General features: G+C 35.7%; 1 protein-coding gene across 1 annotated transcript in view; it reads left to right on the forward strand.

The window, feature by feature from the left end:
• Nucleotides 1–27238, forward strand: part of aff2 (ALF transcription elongation factor 2) — a 172848-nt gene that overhangs the window by 70055 nt on the left and 75555 nt on the right. The window contains exon 7 of the mRNA XM_088926059.1: nt 21367–21411. Coding sequence (XP_088782185.1) covers nt 21367–21411 — 45 coding nt within the window. The remainder of the gene's footprint in view (nt 1–21366; nt 21412–27238) is intronic.

Raw genomic sequence — 27238 nt, forward strand, 5'->3', positions numbered from 1 at the left:
TCTGACAGCTACAGATGGTGCCAATTACTGCCAAAAATTGCCTTTTCTTCTGTGTTGTACACAGTAGCTATAGACTGTGAGATTTAAAAAAATGAAGTCACAACATCACAGACCTTAAAAAAATTCAGAAGTCTCTATAAATGTGTACTGAAGAAATGGAAAAGGAAGCTCTGGGTTTTTTTATGATATGCCAGTCAGATGTCGTTCTCAGTCCTGTCACAGTAAAATGGTACCAGGGATGTGGAGGCAGGAGGGAAATAGTACTGAAGCCATTTTCTTCCTCATTTTGGTCTGCGTCTCTTGACCTTCAGGCCTGTTGCTGACTTATATCATTCAACACAATCAACTGTTGCAAAAATAGTTTTTTAATTTTTAACTGTAAGTAAGTCACTGGACTCAGGACTGGAGGGATGTGGGTCCATGTCTGCGCTGCAGACCCTCCTCTTGTAACCTGATCAAGTATCCAACACATTCAACAGGAGGCTTCTCAGAAAATTGTGGAGGGATTGACAGTGGACAGTCATAGTTTTGATTTAAGAGTTTAATGGAGTTTAATGAACATCTCAAAAGTTTTGATTTTTAGTAAATTCTGAGAGAGGGAGTGGAAGCATGGGATATGGGATAATCAAAAACGTTTCTAGGTATTTCTGATAATACAAAAACGTTTATGAAGAAGATATACTGTGATGCCAAATTGTTGGTTTAGTAAACATGGTTAAAAGTGGAGCAGTGTGTCACTCTTATGCCCATGTGGTGTATGAGTGAGCAACCCTGTTCCAATAAATAAACCTCTGAAATTCCAAGTCCACTTGCAGCAATATTGCTGGTTTAGGGGATTTACACCCACATTATTCAAGAGACTCAAGAGAATCAAGAGATTCAAGAGATTGTCCTTCTGTAAGGGAGAAATTTCAGAGTGCATTAGTGGTACTTAACACTCCTTTTTGCTTTTAAAGTAGTTGCTTTTAAATAATGCATTTAAACATTCTAACTCCTTTTTGTTTTTGTTAATGATTATAATAATTGTTATTTTTATGTTAATAGTGGCAAGATCTGGGACGCTTGTCAGGTCTGTAGTAGTTTGACAGTAGTTGTTAACTACTGGTTGAAGTTGAAGTTGTTAACTACTAGTAGTTGAAGTGGGGCATCATGATGATTTAATCCTTTATTACTGCATACCTACCTCTCGGTGTAATTGTCAACTCTCCTATGTTTATTCAATCAATTGCTTTTTTACTTTTCAGTTTGAGCCACAAAAATGTATTTGTCCACAAACCTTTTGAACTGCCCCCTGCTGCTTATCTGCTGCTCTGCAGCTCTTATAGATCCCTATACATCATCTGCTCTCTAGTGCTGCTAGTTGTTGGCAACTGATGGCTCCAATGGGTAACTGGCAGCCTCCTGGAGCAGTTTTCCAAACTAGTTATCCTGCTGGGGCCTCTATCATCTGCACACAGACGTCCATAAGCACAATACGGCGCTCCACTGCAGTGCCTTGTTGGCCTCTGTCTGTTCAGCTCTAGAGACTCCATGACACCTTCTCCTTCCTTCAACAGTCCATACTTCTCTTTCAAAGACACTGTAACAAATGTAGCGCATTACTTGTTCTGTACAGCACATGGTGTTTGTGATGAGAAAAGGCTTGCTAGTTGTTTTATGCTGGAGTCTGCTTGTAAACAAATAATATAAAATAAAGTCAAGAACAAATGTGGACAAAGTAGTGCTCTGTTTAGCCAATAAATGTAAATTTCGCCAGTTCATTAAAATAATGGATGAATGATGGAATCAATAAAAAGCCTGCCTTATTATTGCAATTGTTTTCTTTTAAGAAGTGGCGTATGTCCAGTTTAGAAAGGCATTGGTGACCTGAGAGATTCAGTGATTACAATAGGGGAGAAGGGAAACAAGGCAGTTAACCATACTCTAGGAAGTGTTTGTTTGAATTTTGTTTCAGTGAGGTAGAAATGTGAAATTTTAGGTCATAGTTCATACATACAATAAGAACTGTATGTAAAAGCAACATTCACTATTGTAAAGTTTGGTGGTTTCTTTTTTCTGCAGTCCTGAACATGGTGTTCTGTGTTATTTAGATGTGATATTTACAGTGTTCCCAAAGAAAAGAATTGGGTAACATTTAAAAGATAGATGATACTTAGTTTCTTTCTTGCAAAGCAGGAAATCTTAGCACATGATAATGCTGTAAAGCCCTGTGCAATGTGTGAACCATACACAAACATACAGAAATGTGATTTTCTATTCTGTTGAAAGTAAAAATGAGCTTTAGTCAGAAGGCAATGCTGTGAGGAACACTTGTCATGTTGAGCTTTTCCTTTTAATTATTATGCTGTTGAACCAGAGACACTGTGTAAAAACTTAGAGCAGTGCATCCAAACTAATTACTACTGGAGTCGGCTGTTCCAACCTTTACTGGTGTAATGGTCAGTGACTGCGGTATAAATCAAAACATAATTATAGTTTTAGCAGAGCTTGCCATTTGCATAAATGCTCATAAGAGAGGAATATTATGTTGTACAGAAAACACAAATGATAAACTAGCTTGCTCACTAGGGCCTCCCCTATGAATAACACAGAATTTATCAAGCAGATGTTATTCCTCTGGCTTTAATGATGGCAGCCATTTTTGCAGCTTTAGAAAAACCTCATAATGGATTTTATGCAGGGGGGAAGCTTAGCTGTGATAGATCACACAGAGCCTTTCTTCTGTAGCCTCTTTCAAGTCTGTTCTCTTCCCAATAGCCTACAACCACAAGTGGATTCCTGGCTGCCATCTAAATGTCATGACAAGCATATGTGGTAGGACAGTTGGTACATCGCATCATAATGCCATCGCTCTTGGCAATGAGGATGGGAGTGTTGCTCAGAAACCAGCGGAAACATTTGTGGTGATGTCTTTTTCTTTCTTTTTTTGTAGTTTTTTTAAAAAGTGTATTCCTCACCTTTAATTAAAGCACAATATGCAATAAAAGACATCTTTTTTAACTGTGGCTTAACAAGAGTGATCCATGTACAATTCCTGTTTAATAGGCACAGTGGAAGGGTCTTTGAATTGTGAATGTTAAGCAGTGTGAGGAAAACCCTATATGGGTTTACAAGCGAATACCTGGTGCTCTTAGCCATTGTGTATGACAGTGAGAAGCAGCTGGTGGCTCTAGTGAATCTACTAAGATCCTATCTTATATCTGTAAATTAAAGAAAATCGTAAAACCACCTTTATACACACCTGTGGCTGCTCCCCCAAACTCTTTATCCTTTTAGTCTTTTTATTTTCTGAAAATAACATTGGATTTAACTGTATATACTGTTTAATGTTTTTGTATATTATTACATAAGAAATAATCCATTACATTTTAAAATAGTAATTTCATCTCAGTATTTAGGTCAATAAGTAAATTTAATTTCGGCTGTTTTATGTGCATTTTTATTTTGTATAGGCCTACTTGTTTTACAGATTCAAGGTTCATATGAGAAGGCAGTTAAATGAAAATGACAATTCACTTGTCAGTGCTGAGGTGAGATCTTTAGAGGGGAATTTTAATCTTCAGAATAAAGAGTCAGTAGTCTAAAGCATGAATTGCATACCTAACCTGAACTGACATGAACCACCTACTGCCTAAAGTTGCAGAATGGTCATGAGGGATGAATGGCAGGACACAGGCAGATAGTAGAAAGCCATTGCCACCAACCAAAGTATTGTTAGGATTTAGTAGCACTTGGCTTTAACCAAATGCATGGATGTCACACATTAGAAATAGGGCTAATGTTTCAGCTATTCATATTCTATTGCAATTATATGGTTCAGTGGCAGTGATTATAGTTCTTCTTCAATATCGTCCTCTGAAGTTTTGGTTTGCTGGCTTCTTCATAATTTACTGCCTCGGCATAATGGGCCAGTCTTGTGGAAAAGAGATGATAAATGATGCTGGCAGGGGCTCATAGATTTATTAAATTTCTATCAAACAGTGTAACAAAAAAATCTGCTTTAGTTAGAAATGGGCTTAGATTTTTTAATCAAAATTCATGAGTCTTGATTCGTGGTTCAGTAGGCCTAAGGAAGACTTGAATCGAAGACTGATTAAAGAAAATAAAAGACTTATTTGAAGTAATTTTTCAATGACGCCTTTTAATTGGATGTTAAATCAAATTCTTATCTGCCTTGCTGCAGATAGTGTTCTATATAGTATACGTTAGTGGCACTTCCACTGTAACTGATATCCTGAATTACAATTGGTTTCACACTTCATACTCAACTGAGTAAAAAGTCAGCTTTTGTCAACTGCTTTCGGTAATTAAATATGCAAATGTAGGTTTAATTGTTAAACTGAAAGTTGTATAAATTCCAATTGCAAAAGAAAATTAAGAAACACATCAAGTGCTGTATTACAATGGAAGTCTGATTTTATTTTGGAATATTTCAAGTGGAATCCTCTTTGTGTGGGAAATAAGGCTGATAATATTAGCATGGACAGGCAACTATTAAAGCAATAATTGTGGGGTAAAAGCTAGGTCAACACATGATTGTGATTTTCTTTTTGCTCATTCAGCAAAAAGGTTGTAGGTCACTGGTCTGTCAGAACTCTGTTCATGTTCATTATGTTGTTATCCCTCTTGGGATTACGTTTGCTCTAACCTGGATTAGTATAAGACATTCTATGCAACTGTAAGGGTATTAGAATACAATTACAGGAACATACAAACACTGAAGACCTGAGGGCTTGGTTTACTCCCTAGATTGCTTAAAGTATATTGAACCTGTATGTGGGTCATTACACTGATGCTAGGGTGTTCAGAATATTAGATTTACTCTAGTCATAATATTTAGCTAGCGTGCCTCTTGCTGTTAGAATTCCAGAGACTATAATGCCATTTCACTGTGTTTTCTTTGTATTATACATAGGACAGGAAAAAAAAAACTTTCATGGCAAGTGAGATTTTATGGCAGTGCATAGCAATTGAACCACAGTTGTAATGTTCCTGAATTTCCATGACATTTGTGCCATCTGCTTTAACTGCAATATCACTCCAGTTTGTGCTGCACCTGTGTATTGTGCACATCAAGTGGTTTTTGTTTGGTGTGTGATGGCATTGAAGGCTAACACTCAGCAGGGACCAGCTGTCTCTCAGGTTTGCCATCCTGTTTCTTCAACTGGCAGACTTGTAATGAGAATAGACTGGCTCACGTTGGGATGGCAACCTCTGCAAACATTTCCTTTCAGTCTCCACAGCCTTAGCATTCGGCAGCCCTTATCTGACAAATCAAATTAGGTTTTGATTTAAACCAGTGACCTGTTAGCTCTGGCAGGTGTCATGTTAGTAGGAGACACTTGCTTTCTAGAGCTGCCCCAGTTCAGTTCTTCTAAATCACAGGATGATGAGAGGTGATCCGATCACAGTCTGTTTAAATCTTTGCTTGTTTTCTTATGCTTTAAAAGGTACAGCAAATTCCTCTAGATTAAAGATGGGGTCACATCGTCCATATAGTCCTACAGATGCATGCCCTAATTGCTTTTAAAGGCTCATATTTTTTTTAACAATGCAGTCATTAGGGCTCTACCAGATGATCTGAGGGGTCAGGCTCACGAACTGTACTAATCATATTTTAATGTGACTGGCGATTTCTAAGAATAGACTGAGTTTGAGTTTCACTTTCATTCAGAATGATGTAGTATCAAAATATGAAGGGTCTGAATGATATAACAAGTGGTTTACTTGAAACACCACAATTTCTACCCCATCCTACTTTACTGGCAGATATTTGTGTGCCTGGGTGAAAGAATCTCATAAATGTAAAAATGTTAGTCAAGGCCACATCATTCCAAAGCTTCTTCTGCTGTATATTTCTGTTTGATCTCTGTGGGATCTTCATACTCCTTGTTCCTTCTTTCCAGCTATTAGAATGTGCTCACCTGTTTGTTCATGTATGTCTTTATGACATGAACTCAAAGAGAATACAGAACTCAGAATCTCTCTTAAATGTAAAAAGTGTGCATATTATACTGTACTTGATTATGGTATTTTATGTTTTCATTCCTGTCTTTCGCATATTATAATTTGCTTTTAAAGAAGCATAGCAGATAACTCTAGTGATCTATTTCATTTTTTATTCTTGAAAAAACATGGTTCCGGCACTTGAAGTACGTATTCAGTAATCCATTAAATTGTTTTGGATTAAAAAAAATGTGTGGCAAAGACATGTCAAATAACACAAAACATAGACGCTTTGAAGTGAATTAATTTAATTTCAGACGTTGAGTAAAAAATATTTAACCTCATTTTTAATTTGTGGATATTGTTAGCACATGCTTTCAAGTTTAACAGGGAGATGCAATGTTCAATAACTCCAAAAAAGCTTATCTATGCTCTGTCCATGTGGCTGCATGCCACACTGCTGTGTGGGGAGTTTTTTTCAATAAAATATTTATTCCCCTCTAATCTTGGGCTTTATTTAAATTTACTGGTATGGGTTTAAGGTATGATGTAACACTAGCCTGAGAAGGCTGTGAATGTAGCCTTGATCTGTGAGATTGGGAAAGAGTTGAAGATCTTGTTGTTCTAAGTTCAAAAGCTCGCAACAGAGACACACTGTTGAAGGCTTTGTAAGCAGAGATATGATGAACTCCCTCATTTAAATAAATGCAGTAAATAGATCCGAGTCACATAAACCTTTCCCCCCCTCCTGATGATTCTAAATGTTACTCCAAACCAGTCTTTACTATGACTTTTGACAGCAAACAAACCTCCCTACTCCAGTGCTCTCTGAGGGCAGAGCCATTTCTCCATAAAAAGTTTAATTAAAAAATATTAGAATTATACATTTCTTCTAGGGGATGTTAACTTTGCCAATATACTATATGTAGTTTATGTGTATTAGTATGGGCTTAAAAAGTCATATGACTTTTTAACTTTGTATATTCCTTGTAAGATCTGTTTCCCAAACCTAGACAGATTTTATATTATACTGTATATATTGTACCTGAAGAATATATAATTATACCTATGAAACTGACCCTTAAAGATGGTGTGGTGTTGGAATGAATAACTGTAAATGGAAGACTTGAACAAATATAATCTCAAGCTGCATACTCATCAAAAATGAGGCCATCATAATAAGGAAAGGAAATTTGCAGGATACTGGGACTGATGTTTTAACCACCAAATCAGAGGAAGACAAAGTTCAAGCAGAATTCTGCAACTGTTAGTTTCTGTTAGTTTTGATCATGATAAAAATCTGATTATGCTGATTGTATTTGACATTCATTTTCATTTCATTACATTCATTGGCACTTGTTAGGTGGCAGGGCAGCAGAGAGTACGCAGAGAGTAGAGACCCAGTGCCTGTTAGACACTCAGCCCAATCTATAGCAATCTCCTAAGTCACACACTGTTTTTACCACATCTTTAAGAAGTGAATAGTGACATTTCGGTTTTGTAAGCATTTCATGTTTTGAATTGTGAACCTAGCTAGATGATTTAATTTAGTCCTACTACTACCAACGATAGTGTAACTAAAAGGCTAAAAACAACCTGTTCATTTTATAATTCTAAAGCTACAGTACATATATAATTTTTGATTTACTAAACATATCAAATAGGAAGTGGACAGGGCAAACATTTTCATCCTGTGCTTGAATTCTGTTTCCACATTTGTGCCAAATAAGGCTTTGATTTTCTGTGACAGTTATTTGATTGAAATGTGTCTGCAGAGAGAACTGACTGAAACATGCAGCCCTTCTTTTGCTGTGTGTACTGTCTCCCTGGAGGATAGCTTTCACGTCTTCGCCAAGTTGTGGCTAATTTACAGTTTCTGAGTCCCTGGGTGTTCCATTATCAGCCTACTCTGGCCTACTTCATTCTGGTTTATAGATTGCAAAAGCAATATTCTCAGAAGAAAACCTTTGTATAATATGTATGTACACACACAGTGGTGCATTACATATCCACTCTTCAATCACCAGTTTGTCCAGCCAGCTGAACATTGACAAGGTTTTTTGTTTAATTAACAAGGTATTTTTTTAGCAAGGTATTTATTTTTTAGCTATAAAATTGGATTTGTAAAATGGAAAAATAAAAGTATACTGTACACGATGGGCTAAAGTAACAGAAGAAGAAAACACACTCATATTCCTAGTAGTCTACCTAAAATGATTTTTATATTGTTTGTTGCTTATTTTGGTTGGATAAATACAAATTTAATTGAATTTAACAAATTGCTGCTGCAATATAGTTAAACACAACAACACAGCCTTCATGAACAGACATTTCTGTGAGGTTACTGGTCCATAACCAAACAGGGGCACATTAGTGAGGTTTTGCAGTATTCTATTGTAATTGATGAATCTCTGTATATGAGAATTTCTCCAAATTCATGTATATATACACTATATAAAAGGGTGCTGTACTGCGGCACGGTGCAGGGTTTGATTCTTGACTGGGGCACCTTCTGTTCTGTATGTAGGTTACATGCTCTTCTTATTTTGGCTGGGTACTCTGGTTTCCCCTCAGCTCCTGAAGACAAGCAGGTTAGCTTAATTGGTATCTTTAAATTTCCCCTGTGTGTATATGGCCTGTGATGGACTGGCAACCCATACAGGATTTATTTCATTCTAGGCTTCTGTGATAGGCTGTGACATACCACAAGCTACTGTGGTAATGAATTAATGGAATTACAGTATGGTATTTTTAAAAGTTTTTGCAAACACTCATACCTCATTTTCCTTATTCAGTCCCAGGTTATATTGCATTGTTTGTACAGATTTACTGTAAATTTGCACAGGGGTTTTATTATTTTGGTGTTTTAAATGGCATACAGTAAGTACAGTACATAATTATTTGTAAAATTAATTGTTAATTTTTCACAAATACTGTGCATATACGGTATGAACAGTTGGGGCACTTTTCATGATGCCATTGTACTTGGTGAAGTGGCCAGCTTCTCTAGGCAGGTGCTGAAACAGCTTTACATTTTAAGGTAATTCAGCATTTACCCCAACAAAGTATCTATTAGATCAATTGGGCAGATGTTGAGGAACAGCATTTAGCAGTTGTTTCCATTTCAACAGTCGTTTTCCTGTAATACAGGGAAATGAACAAATAAGCAGATATATGTAGAGTTACAGTATGAGAATGGAGAGGTGGCAATGTGCTGTCCAAATTGTGAATGTCACCCCTGAAGTTCAGGATGCTTGAGACTTCATAGAAATAAAAGTTTGAAAGCATTAGATTATGGATTGTTGGTGAGATCTGTGACCATCGACCCCCTTCTCTCACTATATTTCTTTTTATTACGCACTAGCTGTGGTTCTGTATTTTTGCCTTTTTTATGCAGAGTTAGGAGCTAAGAGTAGGGGTGCTCATTTGTGGCGGGAAGCAATATGTAAACGAGTGCATTTTCATCCTTTTTTCTCATTGCGCTACCAAAACCTCTATAGCCCATCTGAATTTCATGAGACCAAAGACACAATGGTACATTAATAAATCAGAAATAGGCATAACAACCCACATTTTATATAAGAGCAAAACGCTTTAACACTTATATTGCAAATCAGATATTAAATACAATCAAGATAAATTCTTCAAACAGCAAAATTCAAATAATAATTTGCTATTATTACAAAATATCACTCGTTCATCACATAATTTGTTTTTGGTCATTACTTAAAAAAAATACAAATTTGAAGTACTGGATCTTGTACTGAACTTGGGACATTGCAATAACAGTTGCAAAAACAGGTACAAGGGTGTATAAACAGTGAATAAAAAAATGCTGAAGATCGCAAGTCAAAAAATAAAGGTGGGAATATGAATGTTAGTACTGTAGGTCTAAGAACTAGGAGAAGGAAACTTGTAAGGCTGGTAAATTGTAAATTGTAGTATTGAAATATGTTAATAGTTAAATATTCTTTGTTCTCCAGTGTTTTAAGGTAGCTTTAAAAGCAGGTGAGACAGAGGAGTTATAGTGTCTTCTTCATGCATTTCAGGATGTAGTCATTGCTAAGAGCTGAGACCTAAAGAAATAATTCCAAATTCAGTGGCTACAAGATGAAAAGTACAAAATATTTTTAAAAAGTAGTTCAGTTCGTTATAATGATCTATTTGAAAAAATGAATTCACCCAGATTATTGAAATAGTTATAATATCGACTTGAACTCCTGTGAGACATTGTAAAGCCAGCTCCAACTCTTACATGGCAGGCTCAGTGCTGAAGCTATCGTTGAACACCCACCCCTGCACAGAAACGAGTCAGTGCTAATTGGATGAAACACTGAATAGCAGCGTGCCCATGGCAAAACTGTACAGATTGTTAGAAAAAAACTGACTATTAGGTTTCTGGCAGACTGCTTATTCATAATAAATAATGTACCTGCAGCACCTCTACTTCACGAGCCTGTGGTCTTATGTCTCTTTTAAACAAAGCCACTTAGTATCAGACCTGTTTTGCGTGACTACAGTAAGATTAAAATCAATAAAACATTGTTGCATTTACTTCTGATTTTTTTTTCTTTTCCCCTACCCATGATAAAAAATATCTTGGCAGTATTGTGTTTTCTGTTAACTAGTGTTGTCAGAAAGTATTGAAGTAATTTAAATAAACATTGCAGTGCATGGTTCCATGCTTTTTTGTCCTGAAAGGTGACGAAGATAATTCTATTTCTGTGAAAAGTCTTTTTTTGCCATCTGCCCGGCTGGTTGTGTGTTGTTGGCCAAGTCACATCAATTTATAAGCTAATTTGGCATCTGCCTGGCACATCTGGGCTTTTTGTGAACTGTCTGAACACTTTGGCAAATACCCAGCTTTGGCTACTGTCCATATTATATTTAATTTAAGCTGTATTATGTAGATACTTTTATGAGTGTGTGTTTAATTCATTAATTTGGTGTGATGGATATGCAAGATTAGACAAGTGAAACACTACAGTCTTGCTTATTTTTACCTAATGGCATTAGAGTGACCAACTCTGTTGCATTTCTTTAAATTACATTATTATGATTATAATTATCCTGCTTAGTGTTTCCTTACCTATATTTTACAGAACACCAAATTTAGTGGTTCACATGCTTTGTCACTTACATATGCATTATACTTTAATACTTCAACCTGATTTTGGACTTTCGGTACTTTCTTTCAAAACTGCAAAACCCAGATACTGTAAAGGAACATAGTGACAGTAGTACCAGGAACTTATTTTCTGCTGCCCTTATTCAAAAAGGGACATCTTACACTAAAATAAGGTTTTGTAAATACAGATACTTAAATATTTCCAACATTTTAACTATAATGCACTGTACATTTTCATAGTAATGATAAAACACGATGGGCCAGGAAATAAAGTTGCATACTGTGCATAAAGAGTACATTTAATTAGACTGCAGCAAGGCCTAAATCAAATTACTCTTCAGCTGACAGGAACACTTACATTAACATCACTCTGAGCAGAGTCATAGCCAAAATTTAAATTAGTAACAGATAATTAGGATAAGAGAGAATGCTTATAGTGATGTTTCTCTGCATAATTGGAATGCATGTGAAACATACTGCTCCATCTAATTAGAGTTAGTGGCATATATAGTGGGGTCGAAGTGAATAAAGGTTCTTGGAATGAGAGAGTGGAAGGCTCTGATGTTAAAGGGGTGTCTGGTGTGTGAGTGTTGTAAAGAGGATGATTTGCCATGCTTGCAGTATGTTTCACTTTGCAACACGTTCAGAATGGTTTTCAAGGCCTGAGACTTTCTGCACAAACTAGCTGGTTTAGTTAGGCTATGTGAAAATGTTCAAACTAAATTATATATTTTTAGACTACAAAGTGTGCAAGGGTGCTTCATAAGTTAATATATTTGCATTATTCATAAAAAATGATTCATGATTGCAGTTGGGAAATGCAGTATGTAATTTTTTTTGTTTCATGCTTACTACAGTATATGTGAAAATCACTATTGTTCATAGAAGGTTTACAAGAAACTTTTTTACTGCTTTTACTTTTGTTAAACGATATAAACTACAATTATTAAACAACAAGCAGCATGTGGTAAATAGCAGATGTTTATACATTCTCTGAGACAGAATACAGATACATAAGTGTATTCCAAAGTCGTTAAAGTTTCATTAAGTATGGAACAGCAGATAAATATGAAGCCTGTTAGTAGGAATTGTAGTATCCATAGTACAGAGAGATACAGTACCTCATAATTATTTTAATGTAGAATAGTAAAGAAAACTGTCCATGTCAGTAGTCTGGCATGTATATAATATGTACATAATATTAAACACCCTGTAGTTTGAATTCCATAGACATTAATTGCTTAATTGTTTAAGCAGTTTAAACCAATCTCTCTTCTATGGTGAAACTGTTATCTTAAACATCAACACAAAAATTAAATAGTATTCCAACATTTGCAGTGGTTTCTTGGTTCATTTTTATGTTTTTAATATTTGCTTATTTTTCATTTCCTAGAAGATGTGCAGTATAGAAGGAAGTAGTTCTAAAACATGTCAGAAGATTGCACTAGATGTTATGTCAACAAGTGTCATTATTCCTGTTAATATTTCACTCTCATCTGTGTAATGTGCTTATACAGTAGCAAAGCTTTTACATCTGGCTGCTGTGTTCCTAATCCTGTCAGTAGTGTTTTCAACACTTGGTTACTTTATTTTGTTTGTTCACCAGTATGACCATAATGATGCTTATGGTTTGTTTGACTATGAAGTTTTATCTGTACATTTTCCTATGAAAATCAGATTATTGAAATAGTTATAATAGTTGAAGATTATCATTACATTGTTTTTAACTAGCTATTCAGGTGTGTCTGTTTCCAAGAGTTATGCAGTTTGCTCTGCATTCTTGATCCTTATTTCAGAAGCCACCGATGCTTTGTGTTTTTATTCTCATTGATTATGAATGCTTATTCAGCAGTTCCATCTCGGACGTCTGTTGATGGAAGTGTTTCTAGAAAGCTGGATATACAGAGATCTTATGAAGACATGCATTGTCCTCAGGGGTCAGAAAAAATACAAGTCCTTCAGCTCTATATTTTTTGAATAGTAGATGAGATTTCAGAAAATATCCTGTCCAACCAGGATAGGAAGCTCTTCAGGTAGAAATAATATTGTAAAAGTTATTTCTTGTGTGCTGAACAAATTTTCTATACCCACTGCTGTGCTTTTTTATGAAATAACCCTGTATTTTGTAATACAAATGTTTTAGGCCTGAATGAGCATAATGGATATAAAAACAGAACAGATATTTGTGAACATTACACTCAGTAACATTTGCAGGACCTCTATGAGCCACATAGCTGGTGGAAATAATTAATGTTGCAATAGCTTGAAATAGCAGTAAAGTGGTTAGTGATGGCACTCCTGTCTTCTTCACAGATCCGATTAAGAATATGGTTAGTGGTATTGCTAATGAATCATATACATATCACAACAGCTAAGAGATCATTAACTTACTTGAGGCTGATTACCTAAGTTACATACTATTCAGAGAGTCTCCTCTGACACCTTGTCTCTTTTTTAAATAAAAAGGTCACCTTTTGAAATGATCAGTGCTGACACTTTCTGAGTTGGAAAGTAATTCTTTTATTTGCCCTTTTCCCCTAGTGTGACCCCTGCATTTATAATTTGTAAATGCAGATTGAGCTCATTAATTTTGCCACGGAGAGTAGGTGCTTTAGTGTAACTGTGCACATGGGTGTGAATATCATACTGAATGATTAGTGAGTGAAGATTAATGCTGAATTAAAATACCTTGAGATTGCATATTTCCCATCCTGAAGCCTGGCCCTCTGCTTTATGCCTGGGTGGTCATATTTTGAAATTTCCCCAGGACCAGCTTTTCCTGCAGTCACGCTTCTCCTAGCATCTGAAAGATGTTGTGCTTTGCATGGTAATTAGGTCCCTTTGTTCCATCTGTTCCTCTTGTAACTGTATTGAGTGCTGGAGGCTGATGGAGAAGCGAGTGTTCAGGAAGGCAAGGTGTGCAAGCACCCCTCAGGCTTTCAGCTAATTTGTATTCTTATATATATATTCTTTAAAAAAGAACACAAACCTAGGAAGTTTAGCAATAGCTTTCTGACACTTCCTGGGTTCTTTGTCTGCAATAATGTCTATGGCTTTAAATTTAGGAATGCATTTATCTACTATATACATATATTACTTACAGTATATATTGCATAAGTTACTCCTATATACCACACATATTATATAAGTGAAACAAAGAATCATAACGAGTCCCTTTATGATGTTCAGGCTGGAGAATTTTTAGAGACTTCAGATATACTGCATCTCTTCAATAAATCTCACTATGGTATTTGGCCTTATGGCAGCAGTCAGGCTAAGCTGAGGTGGCAGAGTCTGCTGAGCGCTCCGCAGGGACTTTCCTGCCCTGTCCTGCTGTCACTCTGTGTTAGCATCTCTGCTGCTGTGTTCCCACTGGGGCCAGGGAGGGGTCCAGTCTTCAATAAATGAGCAGTGCTGGACTCTGCGAGCCTGCAGAGTAAAATTCTCAGGCTTTGTTAAAACTGGATGCTGCCATCCCTGGTGTGTAGCAGTTCCAGTTCCCCCTCTGTTCCCCCTGCTGCTAGATGTGTTTGGCTGTTGTGGGGGGAGTGTTTTGGAACTGCTTTTTTATAGATAACCACAAATACTGTGTATAGTTCTGCTAGCATGTCAATTGAGAAACTGTTTAAATGAGGAGTATCATTAAGGAAAGCTCAAATGATTTTTTGAAGAAATACATTCAGTAGTCATGTTCACATCACCAGAGTAGACGTAATCAGATTTACTGATTCTGTGACCTGTGTCGTTACCATATTTGTGGTAATATTTTACATATCTTTAAATAAAAACACAATTCAATTAATATTTACTACACTTGTGAAAAACACATTCCATTTTGAAGAAAAAAAGCTGACTTCTAAATACCTTCGGTTTGATTTTGAAGAGGAAAGAATTACTGATTTTTAGACTGTGGCACCAGGAAAAAGTTTTGGTATTTGTCACATGGGTCACAGATTATACGGAGGACATTCACAGATCGCAGGAAGTGCAGTTTTAAGTATCCAATATGAAATGCAGGAGATTGTGGCATGACAGAGCACTGGGAATGAAGTGTGAAAATCAGATTAAAGGTGTGAAAACACACACATCTCCAACAATACGCAATATTGAAACACAAATATCTCAGCTAAAAGAAAGATGAGGAAAAAACAAGGGGGAATCATGAATTGAATTAACTGAAATATCTGATTACTAAAATCCTGCAGAAAATGAGTTTGTATACGTCTTAAGAAATTAATTCTGGATTTCAGAATTGCTGGAACAAGCATATTAGCAAGTGGCATACTGTATAAAAAGAAGATTTTTTTCTTCTTTATATATAATTGCAGCAGAGCTTGATAATCACTGGCACCTTGCAAGTTAATATTTTATGCAATGAGTAATGATCACTTAAAATTCAATTTCTGATATGAAATTGATTGGTTATTGGAATCTGTCATGCTATTCATTGTCTGTGTATTTAATCAGAACCTCTTCACCAAAGACCCCCACGACTTTAGATTAATTTGTATTTATTTTAACTGTGGACTTGATTTATGTAGTTTTATGCTCTCCCACAATGGTTCACCATTATGGTTCTGAGACTAGCCTGAGAGTTTGACGACTGTTCGTGCTTTCCTCTATAATATACACACATCAGGGTTTTCATTCTGGGACGTGCATGTGCAGGAAAAGTTGATATCTCCTGGAGATGTGATGCAGCTCTCGCTGACAACATTGTAAGCTCACAGGCTGCTTGAAGATCACAAAGGTCAGTGTTGTGGGGTAGACCAAAGCTAATGTTGCCAAGCGTGCCCTGCACTCTTCCCTTTGGACAACAATGACCAAACAAATGCCACAGTATGGTGATCCAAGGACAAAGTACAGTAGGACTAGAATGCTGGTCTCAGTGACATAGCCAGAGTCCTCTCTGGGCTTTTAAAATCTGATCTCCATAAAGTTCTAGCAGAGTATGACAGCCACGCATCAGAAGGATCCTTCATACTGTATATCTAAAGTCTGTTGGGATCTTTCTCAGATAAAATGTGCTATAAATGCAGGTAATTCATATTATTTACATCTGGTTATTCACAACCAAAGACACAATTATGTCTTCATCCTTCACCTACAAAAAACTGACACACAGAAGGCCTTTTCAGGTCTTTCTCTTGATATATTAAATATTACCCATTTGTTACTAAAGCTGCTGTGCCTCCTCTTTAAGCACAATTTGAGTTGTGCTGAGAATATCACAGCTGTTGGGGACTTTGATACTGTTAAAAAAAATCTTATCTGTTGCTGACGTGTAGCCATTTTCTGAACAGCTATTTCTGAGAAAACGTATTTCTGCCCCAGTAATTGCTTGTGCAATATTCTCCGGATCTCCACATAATTCAAAGGAATAGGTCTTCTTTTTGCTGAAAGGTTTCTGCAGTCTTGCAGAACGAGGTGACTGACACATTTTTCCAGAGTGCTGCATTGAAAAAAGAACTTTCAGAGATTAGTGCCACTTGAAGCGATCATTGCATCTGCCAATTAAAAGCCTTTTTATTATTTTTGAAAGAAACAAACCCTTCAGATGTAGTGCTTGCTGTAATACATAATGAGATACATATGGCTAAAAATCACTATTCTTTTTCCAAGGATGTTTAAAATCCCCAAGTTTTTTTTTAACTGAAGATGTAATAATTAGAATTGTTAGCTTAAATTAATAATAGCTATTTGTCCTCTTTGGTCCTCTGTTAACATTTATTTTCTTAATTTGATATGAATATACTAATTTAAACTAACTTCATAGTATTACAGTTTAATAGTCCAATATCACTTTATAAATTAGTATGCTCCATTATCATTATATCTCATTATATCTCTTCATTAAGACCTCCATTGTTAGCATGAGCACCAAACACATCAATTTTCTAACCTTATCAGCATAGGTGCCTCCAAGCACACAAAATATCTTTAATTTCCCCAGAAGAGGTCTACACCCTCAATTTAAATATCAGTGTGATGCACATTAATAACCTACCAACTAGTTTGTTTTGTCACAAATCGTCCATGTTCTGGTGTTCCAAGGCTAATATTACATGTTTCAAAGCTGCTGGTTCAAATATCACACACTGTAGTTCTAGGGCATCAGCCTTTTAATACTTATTTTAAATTAAGGAGCTTTTAGTTTTCAAGGATTAGAATAATTTCCTCAAACTCAGTAGCAAAATGTATGGTAGTGCTTGGCTGTTCACTGAAAGTTCTGCTTGAGTTATGGCACTGGAATTGCCTCTATGATTTACTGTGAAACATGGTACCTGATTCCAGCACCTGCTCTATTGAATGACAAAACTGAGTATCCAAGAAAAATCATTTGTAAACCAATTCAATCTTTCTGTAATGGAGGGTATATGAAGGACCCCTGCTGGAGACAGGAAATAAGATCTCAGCTGGACAGTTCTGCATAAGCGATTTGTGGTAAAATAAAATTTGAAAATAAGAAAAAATGAAGGTGACACTTAAACATTAATGGAGCCTTAAATATATTCTTTTACTCTCCTATCTGATTAAATTTATCAAAATCACTTTTTATTTTGTTTACACTGTACTATAGGTGCAAATGTAGTTTTCCCTGTGACAACAAAAGACTTTTGAAAATTCAAGGATGGTGATATTGAGACCATTTCCTGGAAGAATATCTAATATCTCTAACATAGATTTAAATTGAGTTTCTCTACATTCAAAGTAACACATATTTTTAAAATTATTAACAGTATTATAATTATTTAGCGAAATGTGTTTTTAATATTGAGTGAAGAGCACTTTTTATTTTGTGTTATATATATTTACATAGTTCACCTGAGGTAATTGTGAAATACAAGTTTCAGAGTAATATGCTGTACAGTAACACTTGGTGTATTGTATTAAAGAAAAGAAAAAATCTGATAAGATTCCCTTTGTAAAAGAATGAACACTGTTTCCATGGGAACAGAATATTAACTGCTGCCCTTCAGCAAACAGGAAGTTTATGGATTTACAAAGGCTTGTGTGTTAGTAGTGTTTACGTACAAAACTCTAGGGTGTCAGTTGGTCATTGAAAAAACCTATGAGTTACTAGGTTTTCTTTTGGTTCACTCTAATTCTTGTCTCTGTCTCGTCTTATCAAGGAATTGATAAAAATCTTTAGTCGCTGGCACCGATTAGATCAGTACTTTGACAGCAACAAATCCAGCAAATTATAGCTGTGCCTTTTGTAAAAGTAAGGTTTAACCCTTGGGTCATGGAGCTCCAGGAATATAGACCACACCTTGGTGAAGGTGAGGCCTGAGGCAATCCTCATCATCCAATTGTGCTCTTTCTTATGTTTTTAAAATGCAAAATGTCACAATAAACATAGGTGTATGATTTATTTTTCTGAAGTAATAGAAAAATAAATGAAATTGCATAATCCATGATGGTCTATACAACATTGCAGATGCATACAGTAAATGCTAAAAATTGATGGATTTGAATTATTTTTAAAAGTATAGTAATTAATGGCCTTCTACTAAGAGACAAGTAGGCAAGTTATAAACAATACATACACCACTCATGCAGTTCTGGCATATATATCACATCAGGGGAAATTTTAATGCCTCAAGCTTTATTACCCCAGGCATGATATACAGTATATCCCCAGAACAACATAGAATAGTTTATATTTTATGTACAGGGTAGTTTCCTTAGTTTTCCTTTTAATTAAGAAAAATCTATAATAATACACATAATGAGCTATTATATACTTCAAAATAAGCAATTTATTTTAAAATAAAAATAATAATTTTTTTTCTGTCTGTAGATAAATACTTGCAATTCCTATTCCTATTCCTATTCCTGCTCTCCATTGAACAGGTGATAATCTTAGCTGCATTCAGAAATCAGCCTAACAGTTGTAAAATGAAGCTATACAGTAGATCTCATAAAATAACATGATTATTCATCAAAATTGTTCATCCATTATTTGTTATATTGGAGTCTGGTGGATTTCTGAGTTGATTACCCCATAGATCCACAAAATGTATTCTCTGTTGTATATCACTTTTCAATCAAAGTCTCCTTATAGAGCATTTTGGAGAGTGTGATGGGTAAGGAAAATGTTTTACCATGAGTAAGGTTAGATTTGTGAGTGATTTTCATTTCTGACTAATTTTACTCCACTCTGGGTGCCGTATTTCCCCACATTTACCATGGCCTGAACAAAAATTAGTAAACAGCTTGTCACACATCAATAAGAGAAGATTTCTAATTCAGAATGCGGCACAATACAGTTTGGCAGAAGCCCCCACTGACTTCTCTGCCTTTCTAAAAATTGTCCTTAAAACCAAGTGACCTTTTTCTGAGAAAGATCGCCTCAGTTCATGCTGGTGGCACAATGACATCATTCAAAGAGCATTGAAGACAACCCGTACAGCTGTGTGAGACTGGCTTCTTCAGCCCACTGACTGCGGTGAACCTTAGTGACAACACTGCAGTCATTACCGACAGGGCTATAAGCTTTCTTGCTTTCTTGGAAAATGCATGATTAAAACATACTCTTCTAGCTTTTCATTATAATACCATATAGCTTACATTATATATTATAAATGTATAAGCCTTGGATAACATTTAGTGAATTAAGACAGCTTTTTTGTAATTCTAAACAAATGCATGAGGAACTTATATTCTAAGTCTATGATATCCATAATATTAAAACTTTAACTGAAAAATCAATCTAAGGATCTAAGGGTTAAGCCACTGCATGCTGGTTGTGATGTCACCACGTCTGAATGTGCACATTGACAAGGTTCTGAAATCTCCACAAGCACACTTTTTTTTCTGTTGCATACAATGAGAGCAGAGACTCAGCTGGTTGTAAATCTTCTTTTTTCACTTTACCATGTTCATGACAGGAATAAACCAGACAAACCCAAACATGTGAGGTCCAACTAATAAGTCATGTACCTCTCTTAAAAAAACAAGATGCCAAAGGAATCCATCTGTAGTTTTTCTTGTAACAGCTTTGTTTAGTCAGTTGTCTACTTTGATTTGTAGGGAATCATCTTCTTGCCTTAAATTAGTTACTGACAAAACTCCATACTTTGCTCACCTCGGGAAGTGTGCAAATAAATTGACCCTAAATCCTATAACTTTAGTACTGAGCCTGGAATCACTCAGGAAGAGATATATTGTTGCTGTCTTGCGATGAGCACAGGCTCAGAGTATATTGATTGGTGGAGGAAACTATGCATAGCTTTGTCATCAGCTCACAGTAAACATGCCCTAGTATGTTTTATGTTTTGTAGGAATTAATTGTGTTTTTGACCATGATAATCAGCAATTCACATAGGTATTAGGAGATGAGCAAGGCAATTCTCATTGGTGCCTTTGCAGTTCAAGGTTTGTCTGATGAATCAATAGATTTATCAATAACAAAACTGTGGTAAATATAACATGTACAGTATATCACCTATAGTTACTGTATTAATAGTTTTACTTAGTAAGATGTTTTAATCTTCCACGTATTTTATCATTTATTTTAAAGGAGTTAGAGAGAGGATCTTTGTCAATATGCAAGCTTCAATGGAAGAAGTAGATCTTTATTTCACTGTGAAAAATGATTGGAAAATGCACACAAGGTTTAAGCTGTGGAACTTCTTCAGGTGTGTGAAACACCACAGAAGAAATGTTTCAATTATTTGTCATTATGATACAGTCATAAATGACTATATTGGAACGCTTTCAAAATAAAACGGTTCCACACAGACATTGCTGGAAGCAGTCTTTATCTGGATATGTTTAATAATGTCAACACATTATCAAAGTGTGTAAGAATTTACACTTCTAAGAGGCATTTTTTAAAACTCATACAGCCCAATACAACATCACAAGCACTGTTCCAGGGGAAAGTGGAAAATATTTTGAAGTGCAAATATTAGCATTTATAAGAGCACTTTATTTTGAAGACTTTTTTTAATTGTTAATGGTTTCATTTTCAATATAAGAAGGTAACCCTCTTAAAAGTGTGTTATTGAAATAATATTATTGTCTCCTTTTATTTAGGAAATTTCAATCTTTAAAAGTATGTTATTCAATGGTTCACTTTTGCCAGATTTTGTAAAGGAAATCTAACTTTTTAAGCTAGTTCAGCTTCTGTGTCTGTGACAGTGTAATGTCCACATAGAAGAAATAAATCATGTATCCTCTTTTTAAACATTATACCATGTTTTTAATCATTAGAAACATGATTACATTTTTATCTACTGTCATTTCAAACTTTTTTTCTAAACAACCTTTTTTTATTTCTTCAGGTTAGCCTTTCAAATGAATCCAGCTGTGTGGAAGAAATTCTTCGGGTGAGAATGGTTTGCTTTCTTTCATCTGCACTAATTAAACATTGTAATAGCTGAGGACACACAGCCTCTTCTCTTTCCAAAAAAAAAAGTTTCTAGGTAAAGTGGTACAAGCAAAACGTTACTGTTTGTTCCTGTGTAAAGAATTCTAGTCCCTGCAAAAACAAAGACTTAACATTCAATTCTATTTTTCATTACATATAAAAAATCCCAAGAGGATCAAAAGAGACCAGAAGAGCACTGAAGGACGTTAGGCTTTTATCTGTTTGCCTAGAGGGATTCTTTTTTGGGAAAAAGGAAAAATAAATGTTCTTTTCATTTTCACCTTCCACGGAAACAGAGTATCTGATTCCTCTGCTGTCTTGCTACTAGATAGATGGTATATTAATCCCTCCAGCTCAGCACACAATGAGGGACCTGTGATATTTTCACCAGAGGGATATGTTTGACCCCCAGAGTCTCTAGTTTTTGGTGTCTAATATTTTGCTTAAGTTTACAAGTTGGCACCTTTCTTGATTGTATTTGTGTGCACGGACTGAGGCTGACGTGGGTGATTAAAATGAACATACATGTTCATGAGCTTTTATTCATGGCTTCAGATCTATTTTGTAACTGCACACCATGGTGAGTCTGTATGAGGGCGGCACTCGTGTCAGAAATAGCTGCTGAACAGAGCTAGTTTATGGTCAGGGAGGATTTACATGAGGGGAATTTTAAAATGATAAAACAGACGTCATTTGAAGAGTAAGTAACGAGTTGCCTGACCTGGAGAATTATGTGAACCTGTCAAATATGGGAACCCGTCGGGAAGAAGATGATGTCAAATTATGGTTACCAGGCAACCCAGTGTTTAGCTGTCAAAAAGAATGAGTTAGAGAGGCCACTTTTAAATAGCTGAGTAAATAACTGAATCCTTGCCTGCCTGTAGGTGCATTATATAAGGATGTGAGAGGCTTATGGCTCCTGCTTCATAAAATGGTATGAACCTTCACCCTGAACAGATCAGCAAGGGCCATTGCATCACTCTGAATCGATGTCTTAAAAAAGAGAATGGTTATACATTGTAATTACATTTGCGTTTCAAATTCTACCAGTTGTAATATTACAGTATATCTCTCATATGCATTAAGCAATATTTGTGTCTGGAGTCCTTCAGCAATACAGGGAGACTAGAATATGTGTTATTGGGGAATAATTACAAGTACCACCATTTTATTATGTTGTGTTATTTATAAGTGATTCATTCAATGCCCTTTCTCAGGTGAAGTTTCAGGTGTTTTTTCTTACTGACCTGTGCTGATCATAATACCTGACATTCAGTGATGAGGAACACATTTCACAGTTACACCTTCTGTACACAATAATAATTTTATCTATGAAAATATGTATATCTATTAAAAACTATATGTCTTTTATATATTTGGTGACTTCCACATTCAGTCAAAGGACTTTTATCAGACCTCGGGGGCAATTGACTTTCAGACTGTTCAAGTTGTGCTGTTCCTGCTTCTTTAGCACACATGCACTCCCGTTATTGTCCAAGAACCATGTGCATCTTTTCTATTAAATATTTACCAGTTCTCACTGTTAGCTGGAAGAGACTACAATATTTACAATATGACTTCTCCCTTATACAACTAGCAGGGCTCCCTTATACAAACCCCTTACATCTAGCTGGTTGGGTAAATTCCCCATCTATCCATACTTATTAAAATATCAATCACAACAAAAAACTGTGCCCTCTTGTGGTCACCTGTGTGTAGCTGCAGCAGTCACATTTCTTCCGCCACTGCTGAGCGCCTCTGCAACAGTGTATACAGTTTCCATCAAACAGTGGCGAGATTCATGCAATGGAAACTTAGAAATTTCACACGAACAAATTGGGAGAAATCTGTTAAACAGGGTTGTTTTGTGTATGGATGAGAAAGAAACAGATTTACATGATATTAAAATTTATTTACATTATATTAAAAAAAAAACACCAAAAAAGAGAAAGAGAGAAGTATTAGCTGAGGCACCTTTAACAATATTATTTAGAATACAATTTACATTTTTTTACTATTTTTTTATAATTCATCTGCTTGTTCTTGGTAAAAAAGTCTTCTTTTTCTCAGACCAAGGGAGCACTGTCACAGTACCAAGAGTTGTATACTTCTTGGTAATAGAAACCGATACTCTGTTGCTCAGAAATCTTTTACATTCTACAGTTTAGAATGATACATTTCTGCCTTTTTACACAATGACTTATGGGAATAGAGATTTCGTGACAGAAAACGTCCTATTCCTGATCCTTAAGAATGGTGTACTTGTACATTATACCATAAACCAGAGGGAATACTGTATCTGTCACAGTGAAGCCACATCAGATTGTCAAATGTATAATTATGTGATTGTGTGCCTTAATGTGTTTGTTTTATGGTATACAGATGTGGGGTGATTTGTTATATTTCCCTCCAATGTTAACAGTGAGCAGGACTCCTGTACATGTGAATAAATGTTGCACTTTCGTTATACCCATTATATGTTTCTAGCCAGAATTTAAATGTTATCAGCTCACAGAGACAATAGAGAGGTGTAAATATGTGAATCATGTCTATATTATGGCAGGATAAATAATCTGGTTTGTTAATTATCTTGTTTGTTCATTTATTATGTATGCTGAATCTTCTTAGTTACATATGAGACACATTTGTACGTGGTTCGCCTTTGTGATCAGATTTGGAAGAGTAAGCTGTTGGTTAAAGCTCAGTGAAGAAGTTGCAGTTAACCATGTCACTCAAAGTTACAATATTGTAACTGAAGGCTAGTCAGTATTGTATCCTCAAGAACTGTGCTTGCTGAAACTCACTGAACTTAGTGCCTCTGAAGTTTGCCATACAGTATGTGAACTTCTGACTGCTTTTGACCGTTTTCCTCAGTATTCTAAGAGTAAATAAGAAAAAAAAACATCCAGGTACTTCATTTTAGACTGTGAGATTTCATTTTTGGAGTATTGCATTTATATCAATTGCTTTCATTTAAAAAATCAGCAAGTTTATCAGCATGTTATATTTTTGTTTTTATGTCATGTCTTCCCTAATAAGTACATGTGTTTAGCTCCTCTTGCATTTCATATACATTCTCTTCACAATAAATACAATATACAAAAGTAAACAAATGCATATCCTTGTGTAGTATTTGATATGTTTAAGTGACTATGTGAAGTGTTTTGATTAATCAGATTGGAGGCTGAAAGATGTGAACTTTGAAGTAGAATCTAGTTTGACAGATTTATTCTGGATTCTTCCTTTGCATTAGCTGGTTTCTCATTCAGAATCTTTCAATTTCTCTCTTTTCCCCATTACAATTCACTTTGCAGGAATTCACACTACATGATAGTGGAGAGGCTTTTTGGCTTTAGAAACATGTCACATATGTATAATTAGCCTTCAGATCCCACTGCGTTGATTTATGACAGCCAGATAAATGCCACTGTGGGTAGCTCACAAATCCCTGACTGGAGCAGCAAGCTTTTACAGAATAGAGGACTGAGAAACAGAGCTGTCCTCTCCTACAGTACTCATCCCCACCCAACCCCAAGCCAAGTCCCAAGAAAAGAGAGACGGCAGACTGTCGGGAGCCTATTGCAGGAAACAATAGAGACTGCTACTGGGGATTAGAACTGAAAAGCAATATATATACATATAGATTTATTTTATACTGTATATATATAAGAAATGACCAGCTATCGTCAATCCTATTAAAGGATGAAGGTCTCTTCAATGAGGGAATTACCCATGACTCATCATGCTGGTCATGTGAGATTGTGAATTGGAGTACTGGTGGGAAATAGGACTTCATACTGTTCTACAGTATTACTAGCACTGTGCTTTGCCAAGTGAAATATCCACATTTACACTGTATTTATACACTCAGGGGTATGCTCATGTAATGATATATTATTTACTAATACTGTTTATTTACCCAGTATTCTTGTATCAGTGAAAGTCACATTATTATTTTTTTCTTATTTACAGGTATAAGCATGTTTATTGAAGATTTGCAATGTATGAGTTATTGAGTTATGTGGGCACACTATACAGGCTTACACACCTTCAATAAATACAGTTTTTGTGAGGAAAATAGATTGTGATCATTTAGTAATTTTTCAAGAATTCTGTAGATACCCAGGCTCAAAAAGCTATCACAACAACAGTCACAGCCTGGCCCATCAGTATATTTTGTATATTTGCCACACTCCATTAGTGTGGAGGATGTTCCCAAAATTTGCCCCAACTAAACACAATTAAGTTAAGTTAAAGTTGGGTAGTGTATATGCTCTAAATTCACTATGTAAGTTTGAGTATTGAGCTTAAAAGGTATACGTTAAGTTTAAATGTTGCTAGCATCTTTAAAAAAGAATATACAAATAAGAAAAAAACGTTTAAACTGTCCTAATGTACATTCCTTTTTCTCTTCTAAAACAATTTGAAACCGCAAATGGAAACCCATAGTTCAGTTAGGTTTTTTCTTTCTTTAACATCAAACAATTTCTGGGAATAGCACAGTGCTACCAAGTGTCCATATAAATTGTACAAATTGTACGGAGAATTGTAAAGAGTAAAGCCATTAATCAACACATGAGGTGAGGCTTTGTTAGCTTAGTGGTAAAAAGACAAAAGAACTATTCAGACACTGTCTCTCTACTAGCATGAACATGAATAATAACAGGTACTTCTTACTGCTTGATGAAGCCTTCTATAATAAATAGCACTGTAGTGGCCGGTGAGAAATTGAGCACTGGGTGGTCTTCCCCAACTTGAATTTGACCCTCCATTTTATATACTTAATAAAAAGCAGTTTACTGCCCTTACTATAATGATCACAGAGTTACTTGAGAATTTTGAGGAGATAGCATCTCCTATCTTGAGGAAATAGCATCTCCTTCTTGGTGGTTGCTCTAGATTTTAGCTACATTTTGTTTGATAACAATAGCTTGAATTTATTATTTGAATTTCTCACACCTGAACAACAAGTTAAATAAATATGTGAAAATAATCCAAATGCATTTTTAAGTCTGTAAGAATAAACAAAAAATGGTATAAGAAGCACACTGTGAACACAAAGTGCTAACTGTAAGGTTGAATGGATGTAGAGGAAGTTTTGATTATAATAATGTCCTCACTGCCAAAACATCTGTGCATGTTAGAAAATATGACACATGGCAATTTCAGATACAGTGGCAAACCATGAGCTTACAAACTTGTAAGGGAAGATGATAATTGCTTACTACTAGTTGAAGACTCTCATATTATAAAGAAATGTGCAGAGAGAAGAACTGTCTGAAATAATGCATTTTTTAGTCATTTTCTTAGTTGGTGTTGATACTGTATAGTATACAGAAAAACAGATTCATCATGACATGGTACACCATTTAGCAAAATATGTAGGCAGATAGGAAAAAATACTGCATTTAATATACCTGTATAACATCATATTAGTGTTACATGTATCAAAAGCATAGTGCTCACCCTGGTGGTTATCCAGCTTTCATTATCCAGGGTGACCCTAGTGTTAAAGTTGTGTAAAGGATTCATTTTCTCAGGCTTGTGCCCTCGCCACTCCCGGCCCAGTTCGTCCCTCCACCGCATGAGCTTGAACCCAGGAGTCGCTCAACAGGGGTCTTGCCGGCTGAGCTAAAGAAGACCTTCTTCAGCCCAGGCAGCCAAGATCCCTGTTGTGCGCAGGGGCGTATTCGTTACAGTTGTTATCAAGAATAAAAAGGATAACATGACATCTCTGAAGAAACAGGTTTTATCAACCAGGTGTACTGTGAGAATGTTTCACTGTA

The sequence above is a fragment of the Atractosteus spatula genome, chromosome 9 (genome assembly GCF_055471065.1).
Source record: "Atractosteus spatula isolate fAtrSpa1 chromosome 9, fAtrSpa1.hap1, whole genome shotgun sequence".
NCBI classification, from domain to species: Eukaryota; Metazoa; Chordata; class Actinopteri; order Semionotiformes; family Lepisosteidae; genus Atractosteus; species Atractosteus spatula.